The following is a 9,071-nucleotide window of genomic DNA, read 5'->3' as shown; positions in this document are numbered from 1 at the left end:
TATTATTGGTAATTTAGCATTATCCAGTGTAATATATGTATATATATATATATATATATATGTGTGTGTGTGTGTGTGTGTGTGTGTTCTTTTTTCATGATGAAAATAAAAAATAAAATGTTAGGAAAAAGACAAAACTGAATGAAAATGAGCTGAATGGGGAGAAATAAATCACAAACCTCTATCTATTAATGTTTTCACATAAATTATAAGATTTTATTACAGCCAAAAGGGAATGATGCAGAAATAATAACAGAATTTCAAAGAATACCTTAAAATGTATTTTAAAGGGTGCTTTGTCAGATCTCAAAACCCTAAGCTGCAGACTGTAGTATCCATATAAAAATCTACTTTGCAAAAAAATTGTGTTTAGGAGCTGCCGTGTGGTACAGTGCTAGGGCGGTCAACCCACAATCAAAAAACTGAAGGTTCAGTGTGTGAAAGTGTCCTTGGGCAAGACACTGAACCCCACCTTACCTCTGGTGGAAGGTTGGCATCAGTGGCAGCAGACCTACCACCAGTGTGTGAACGTATGTTCAAATTTAGCTTAATTATTGAATACTGCTTTTCAAAACTGACCGTCATGTCATTAAAAATACCTAAAAACAGCAAATAAAAATCATTATTGTGCTTAAAAAATCAGAAAAACCTTTCTTATACTTGGATAATTAAAAAAATGCACTATTTTCTAGAAAAAGCAGAATTTGCACTTTTTTTTAATGATCAAGATGTTCGTCAATAGTTGTACTATTCGTGTCTGCTTTGATAACTGATTTTAAAATCTTAAATAAAGGGATTCTATGTAAATCTATCTTTCCATGAATACAGGTTTTGGATACTCAATTCCATAGGGTTACTTAATAGAAAACTATAAACTTGAACACAATTAAACACTTCCAAAAGTATAGGAATCTTTGTTTCAGAATTTGATTTCCTTTTGTCAGAATTTGTCATAAAAATATACAAGAGGAAAACCTATTTTTTTCACCTAATGTAATTTACTCTATTTTTTAAAAGCATACTACATAATAAATTTTGCTTACAGTTTTGTTTACAGGAAAAACAATCTTTAAAAGCACCCATGTTATGACTTTATGGCTTAAACCACAATTATATTTAATTCTAAGTATCCTATCTGCCTGATTGCATTGTACTTCATTGCTCTGAATGAATCACAGACACCAGATGAGTTGTAAACATGCACATTTAATGACAGTTGCTTCAGTGTATGAAACAAGACAGGGGTCCAATTGCTCAGGCTATGTACATCACATATGAGGGAAGCGTTATCTTACCAAATCAAACTGTTCTTTATAATACCTTTCCAAATATTTTAATTATAAGGCTACAAATCTGTGGAGAAAATGGGGATCATTTACATGGGAGCATGTGCAGTTTGATAAATTGTATCCTTCTAGTCATCTCCTTGCAAATCCATTTATGAAGAGGAGGGAGAATGTCCTTGGGGGCTAATCTGAGATAGGAGAAGCTCAGGTCCATTCTAGCAGATGACACAGCCACCTTTCTCCTTGAAGGGGTTCTTCTCCTCTGAAATGCCTTTCACAAGGGTGTCCTCCTCCACTCTTTCCTGAATGTAGTCCTTGATCTCCTCACAGCATTTAGATGTCTAAGATGATGAGGATAGATGTGTTGAAATCTTATTTAAAGTCATTTTTAGTTACATTGTAAAAACTCACCTTCCACCTCTCAAGTTTCACCTCCACTTTGAGTTGGTTTACTTCCATTAAAGCCTTGTCCTTGTCTGTGAGATCTTCCACATTGATGACCGGCATCCTCTGTCAAAAGACAGTTCACTCTTAAGAGAAATATTCTTTCCTTTTTTTTTCTAAAGGTTTTAAATTACCTCGATTTCACTCAAGCAAAAAAGTGAACTTACGATCAAGTTGCCGGTAGCGGTCCGTCACTAATGAAACCGTGCTGAAGAATCCCCGTCCTCTCCCTCAATCCGGGTTATAAAGTAATCCACACAAACAGATTCTAATCTGGTAATCAGATTAATACAGGGCACTCTGAATGATCATACCATTATCTCAAGCATGCTATCGAGGGACAGAATGAAGGTGTGTGTTTTTTTAGGGTGGTTTTCAGGACTCAAACAAACCAAAAGCCTTACACCGATTCTAAAGAACCAAACTGAATTAGTGCAATTTGTACTAGATGTGCCTCCTGTCATGAAATATGGGTTCAAGTGTTATGCTTCTCATAGCCTGTCAGGTCATTTTGATAAGACGGTTAATCTGTATTTAGCCTCTACCTGTCAAGGTGAAGGTGTATCATTTGTCTAAACATGACTGCATGGCACTTTTCCAGTGACATCCACTCCACTGGTTTGAACAGAAGAGATTTCAAATAGGTTTTTACAGCAATGCAACCTTCTGAGAATGCTGATCAGTTTCATTTCGTTTCTAAAAATTCGTCAACCAAAAGTTGAGTATAGCTAAAAATCCAACTTAAGTAGGGGTAACATTACCTAAAATAATAGTCAAAATGGTTCATTTTGACTACCTAAATCGGGGGTCTCAAACTGGTGGCCCACGGGTCATTAACGGCCCCCAAGTTGATATTTCGCGTCCCTAACCTAGATATGAAGTTCAATGTACTACAGTATCTTCTTCATGTCGCTTCTTTGATGATGGCTTTGTGATGTTTCAGCTTGATTTATGATTAAAACTTTGGATTTGCTATTGTCGTTATATTTGGTCTTGAGAAAAAGTCCATAGCAACAGTTGCTAGCATCGTTAGCTCCTGTCCTTTCACAGGACAGAGATTGCTTAGCCAATCATAGACATGAACACATGTTCAATAAACTTGTTCAGTAGATATAGACAATGGACCAAAGACATAGACAGTGGATGCAAAAACATATTTTTGGCTCAAATGGAACCTCATACGGCCCAGACTCAGCCAGACTCTGATTCAGTGGCCCCAAATTGAGTTTGAGACCCCTGACCTGAATAGTCAAATTTAAGTAAAAAGAAGCTAATAAAAATCAGAAATAGTAATATTTCACATTAGGGTAAAGAAAGTGAAAAACACACACACAAATATATTTTTTTCTCAACATCAAATTTTAAATAAATACCTGTACATTTGGTATTTTTAATGAATATTTGAGTAATTTAAGTAACTAACCATCTTTTGTTATTTTGCAACATTGGGGGATTTCCCCAACTTACAGAAAACAACAAACAAAAATAAAAGAGTTACTTGAGTAACTTATATAAGTCAATATCAGTTTAAATCAAATACATAAAAAGCATTGGGATTCTGTCATTTCAAATCTGATAAATCGTAATTTTGCTGGTTAATAACTAGAAGAGTTTATCCATGTTTTCGATGTCAGATCTCTCTGTGTCCCTTTCATCAACTCCACATTTCTGGAAGCAGAAAGAATTACGTTAATAATAATAATAAAAAAAAAGACAAAATATTACAAAATAAAAGTGAGTCTTAATGTCACTATAGTATGAATCAGATCAAGTAAGGAGGTTCCTCGTTTGGTGGAAGTGAGTCACTGCCTCCCGCCCCTGAACCAACGCGCCGGGACCGTCCGCTGCTATAAAGCTGAAAGTGTCAGCGGGAACAGAAGGAAAAGGGCTCGCGGGGACCAGCACGCGCGCAACAATGGAGTTTGGGATATTGACGCTTTTTGCACTTTTCTCCTCGTTACCCAGCGGTCTGTCTTTGACACACAAAGGTAGCACTTTTTATTGGTTTTATAAAATAATAATAACATTATAAGTAGTGTATTTTTAAGCTAGCAAATGAAGTTTCTTTGGTGCGCGTTCGTATATTCCTCCTCACGTCCTTGTCGCTGTTTTGACTGCAGGCGCGTGCCTTCTTCAAGTGGACGAGGGACCCTGCAGAGGACAAATCGAACGCTACTTCTACAACACAATCACGCAGAAGTGCGAAGTTTTCTACTATGGGGGCTGCCTTGGTAACGCCAACAACTTCAGGAGTTTCCAAGAGTGCCAGAAAACATGCTTTAGGATCCCAAGTAAGTCTCTTTGCACCATGTGATGCTTATATTCAAATTTTTAATACAATATTGGTTTAAAATTGATCACTTTTGACACCAAACATTACAAAAATATTACCATAAATTGACAATTTGGTTGCAAATAATCTGATTTTGGCAGCCTCACCATGGGGGGGAAATCTGGGTGTTTTTAGAGTTTTGGGTGTCCTTCTGAGACCTTTAAATTAATAACCCAAGCTATAGTATCAGTTTCTTTTGATTTATTTGATGTCCTATACGTTTTATGTTGGATTTTATATACAACTCAAAAACACTTTGAATCATCTTTGTTCATGAAATGTGCTACAAATAAAGTTGGATTGCTTTGAATGCTCTTCCTGACTCTGCACTGACCGGGCTTGGGACAGGCACGGATTGTGCCCTGTTGAGGCTGTGTTTACCTTTGTTTTGTCCCTTGTCTGCCTATCCTAACATTTTTTTTGTCTTTTTTAGTAAATTATGGGGCGTTGCCCCCCCATGCCCACATCTAAATGCGGCCATGGCACATTGAAATCTTATTTATTTATTTATTTATTTTTTACAGAGGTGCCTCAAATCTGCAGGTTCCCTAAGGAGGAGGGTCACTGCCGCGCCCTCTTTCCCAGCTACTTCTTCAACATGAGCACCATGCAGTGTGAGCCCTTCTCCTATGGAGGCTGTGGGGGGAACTCCAACCGCTTCACAGACCTGACGTCTTGCATGGATTTCTGCAGTCCACAAAAATGTCAGCAGGACTTCAGACCGCACTTTTTATTAGCCGACGGATAAAAGCAGCATTCTAACCATTTTTTATTTTTTTTGTGGGTTCCACAGCCGTCCCCATACTCTGTCTGGATCCTCTGGACAAAGGAAAGTGTTCGGCCTCCATACCGCGGTACTACTACAACAAAGCAACCAAGATGTGTGAGGAGTTTGTGTACTCGGGCTGCGGCGGGAGCAGCAACAACTTTGTGTCGCGCCAGAGCTGCGTGGATGTGTGTGTTAAAGGTATAGACGCAGAAATTTTTTAACTCATTTACTGGCTCCAATTTAATTAAAAAGAATGAGGGAGGAGACAAATTGAAATAAGATTTCTCTATCAGGGTGGATGCAGTAAAGATGTTATGACTGGAGTCTGTCTTTGGGAGGAACTGTTTGCTTTACTCTGAAGTTCAACCTTCACTTAAAGGTTAACTTGAGCTAATCTGTCGTTGCACTATTTTTTTTCAGGAGCCAAAAAGCACATGCGGCTCAAAGGGAGGGATCTTCTCCTGAAACGGCATAAAAAGAGCCGCTTCATGGCATTCCGTGGGTAGACTGGTGTGACCCTGAGGCGGTCTCGCTCCTCCACCGCCAAAATGTCGACGAGGTTGTTTACGACTGTATTAATAATGCCTTATTTTTCATTAAAAGGGATATTTTTATTGTGCATTAAGAAGGATGTTTGTTCCTGCTGATCTAATGTTTTTACTTTTGTTTTTTATTCATATTTTATATTAAAAAAAAAGTCAGAATAAAACAATCAAACTTCTCTTGTGTTCTCTAACGAGGATTGCATTCAAACCTCACTTATCTTACTTTCCCTTAAAGAATAAAAGCTCCCCCCTTTTCTCTCAGTCACTTTCACCTTATCTCCAACAGCTCTTTGTTCCCTGCTAATGCCCGTGGCTCCCTTCCTTATCAGTTAATGCTCTCCAGCCTATTTCAGCATAGCCTTCAACTTACATGGAAGTGATCTTAACAGGGCGTCAGGCAACCTCAGCTTCATCTTTTATCTGTGGTCGGAGGGCAGGAAGATACAGATTTGGAAAAATATGTATAAATCAGGAGTTCACATTAATAATTTCTTTAGAAATAATAATGGAATTACATTTAAAACACAGGCCTCTTAAAAATAAGTCAAAACATTAATACAAATTCTTGACATTTTAACTACTTTGTTTTTGAAAAACCTTCTTGATAAGATAAAATCTTCTTAAAACTATTTTTTTTGCAGTGAAAGTTGACTTCAATCTCAAGCACAAAAAGATTTTGAAAGTTTACAGTAGTTTTGTTGGTTAAATGTTTCTCTCAGATGGCTAAAAATGAAAAGCTCTCAACATCCCAACATCGCTAAGCTGAACAAAGATTCCACCTCTCAGAATAGAACTGAAGTGCTGTGGGATTTTGCAGACAATATATATTTATGGCAGATATCAAAGGAAACCACTCACCCACTGGGCCCGGCTATAAATAGAATTAAAAGGGAAAGTGCTTCTGGTTGGGCCTTCAAGGAATAGAGTTAAACCAACTCTTTGACAGCACAATGAATGAGGCTGTCATGTTCTCCGTGTGTTTACATCGCAGCTTCTCTGAGGCCGCACGCTCTGGAAATCTCACAGATGAACAGGCAGGAAAATTGAAGTGCGGCTGCTCTATTTTACACCGCAAAAACAGCGGCCCCAGAAATTAGTCGAAATATAAAAATCTTTTCAAATTTTGGTATTTAAAAACTGTCTTCAGATTTGGATTTTGCAGTGTAACACATACCACATGCTAAACCTGTATTCATGAAGTATTACCTAAAAGCTTGAAATGTGGTCGTCTAAAATAAGAATTTGCACATAATTTCTAAAGTAGGGGTGGGAAAACGTTTTGACTTGTGGACCACAAGGGGACCTAAAACTTTATAGATGGGCCGAACCAGGAGCAGATGCTGGAAGTGTTTTGTTGGCATCCTCATGTGACAGGGGTGTCAAACTCAATCGCACAAGGGGCCAAAATCCAAAACATATTATAGGTAGCAGGCTGAACAAGTTACATAATTTTTGAACAAACTAAAACTACATTTTTAAAACGTTTAAAATATAAGTATGAATAAAAACAGGCAGGAATATTATTCCAGAATAAATCAACTTAAACCTTTAATCATTTTCAGTATTTTCCTCCCCATAATAATATATTCCGTCAAAATTATACAAACTAGAAATAAAGTAAATGATAAAAAAAAAATCTTTACCTGTTTGCTATTTTACATAAAAAATTAAACTTCTAAATATCCCAAAAGATTTTTCTCCCCATAATATATTCTGTCAAAATTATATATTATATTGGAAATTGCATATTCTGGAAACACGGGCGTTCAAGCAGGCAGCTAACACACTGTATGATAGGATTTATAGTTAATTTTGTAGTGATGGTCACAGACACATTATTGTGTGTGTTGTCAGTGCAAGGAATTGTGGGATATCATTCCCTTTGCCTGTCTGGGCTGATTGGGGATTAAGCGTGGGTTTTGTCAATGTTTTTTGTTGTCTGGCTGTTTTATTCCGTTTTGCTGCTCTTAGTTATTTTATCCTGTTATGTTAGAAGTCCTTCTAACTCACATGTGTCAAAGTTGAGGCCCGGGGGCCGGACCCGGCCCTCTGGGTAATTTTATCCGGCCATCCAGATCATTTTATTTTATTCTCATTAATGGACCGATGTTATCTTGTGGACATTTCTAACTTGTATAATTTTGACAAAATATATAGAGGGTAAAATATGGAAAGTTGTTTAAGGTTAAAGTTGATTTATTCTGGAATAATATTCCTGCCTTTTTATTATTCATAATTATGTTAAAAAGTTACAGTTTAAAAGTGTTAAAAATTGACATTCTGATAGCTTTTTGGACTATTTTGGCATTTACTAAGATTTTTGGGGCTATTTTGGAGTTTAGCTAATATCTCAGCTACATGCTAGCTGTTTTGGCTAATTTAAGCTTTTCTTTAAAATTTTCTTTTATTCTGTTTTGTAATTAGGCTATTTACACTCTAGCTGTTTTGGCTAATTTAGACCTTTTTTCATTTTTTTAGGATATTTTGAAGTTTGGCTATTTCAGCTATAACTGTTTTAGCTAACCAAATTTTTTATTTTTTTTTATTTTTATTTTTTAGTTTTTAAGGCTAATTTGAATATTTTAGCTGACTATCAGCTTCAAGGGTTTTAGCTATCAACATCTTCTGCTATCAACACTATCATCTTCAGCAGCCAAATTCAGCTTACAGCATTATAGCATTATTGCAGGTAATGCTGTATATCTTGTTCATAATTAGGTTAAAAAGTTAGGTTTTAAAGTTTTGAAAAATTTAGTTTTAGAGTCAATAAATGTTTATTATGTTCAGCCCCCTACCTAAGGTGTGTTTTGGGTTTTGCCCCTTGTGCGATTGAGTTTTACCTCATAATCGTAGTGTTGCTTCAATATGTTCGGCGTTACTACTAATAAAATAAAATGATCTGGAAGGCCCGATATAATTACTGTATCCGGCCCCTGGGCCTTGACTTTGACATGTGTCATACGAAAAAGGAACAATATGGAATCTGGACAAAAACATACCTTTTAATTGAAAAACCGTGTTTTTGTTCCTATTTTAGTGAAAATTGCACCAATTGGTTGGTGTCTTCCAGGGAAAAAACACACACTTAAAAAAACACTTACTTTTTGTGTTGGAATGATAAAAAAAATGACAGTCTGACCTGAAAAACACACATAATTGTGAGAAAAACAACAAATCTTCCAACACAACAAGAATGCAAACTAACTTTCTGCACCTAAACACAAGTCAGTTTCTTCGTGGTGCACCATCTAAGGTCAGACACCAGAATTACAGACAAAATAAATATTAAAATGCATTATCAATAGGTCCCTAGCTGTTCTAAAGGGAAACAAGACAAATATGTTTTTGTTCTGTAGAGCTAATTACAACTTTTTAATGCTTTCTTCTCTTTATCCAGTATCCTGCAGGTTAGAACTACAACTGAGTCTCTGTCTGTTAACAAGTTTGTATTGTATTCCTATTGCAAAAGATTTGCTGGTGATGTAGGAATATACAGTTTTTTTAGCGGCACTGTTACATAAATTAATACAAGTGTTTTTTTTCATCTATTTAAATTTAGTTCAGATCTTGATTAAATTGTGGTTATTCTATAATTCTATAACAGGAAATAATTGATGAAAAACATTTGGTATTAATGTCATAAATCTATGTTAAGACGATGCAGAGTACATTGCTGAAACGCCCCCTGGTGGCAG

The 9,071-nt window shown here is 36.3% G+C and overlaps 1 protein-coding gene across 1 annotated transcript; it reads left to right on the top strand.

Moving 5' to 3' along the window:
* The first annotated feature begins 3,568 nt into the window (after positions 1-3,568).
* LOC112142156 (tissue factor pathway inhibitor 2) lies at positions 3,569-5,460 on the top strand. The gene is made up of 5 exons (XM_024265409.2): positions 3,569-3,718; positions 3,851-4,021; positions 4,587-4,766; positions 4,856-5,029; positions 5,252-5,460. The coding sequence occupies exons 1-5, from the start codon at positions 3,646-3,648 to the stop codon at positions 5,335-5,337; spliced, it is 684 nt and encodes a 227-aa protein (XP_024121177.1). The 5' UTR covers positions 3,569-3,645; the 3' UTR covers positions 5,338-5,460.
* Positions 5,461-9,071: the final 3,611 nt, after the last annotated feature.

This window comes from Oryzias melastigma, unplaced genomic scaffold, assembly GCF_002922805.2.
Source record: "Oryzias melastigma strain HK-1 unplaced genomic scaffold, ASM292280v2 sc01211, whole genome shotgun sequence".
Classification (NCBI taxonomy): Eukaryota; Metazoa; Chordata; class Actinopteri; order Beloniformes; family Adrianichthyidae; genus Oryzias; species Oryzias melastigma.
This window is presented reverse-complemented; position numbering and strand designations above follow the sequence as displayed.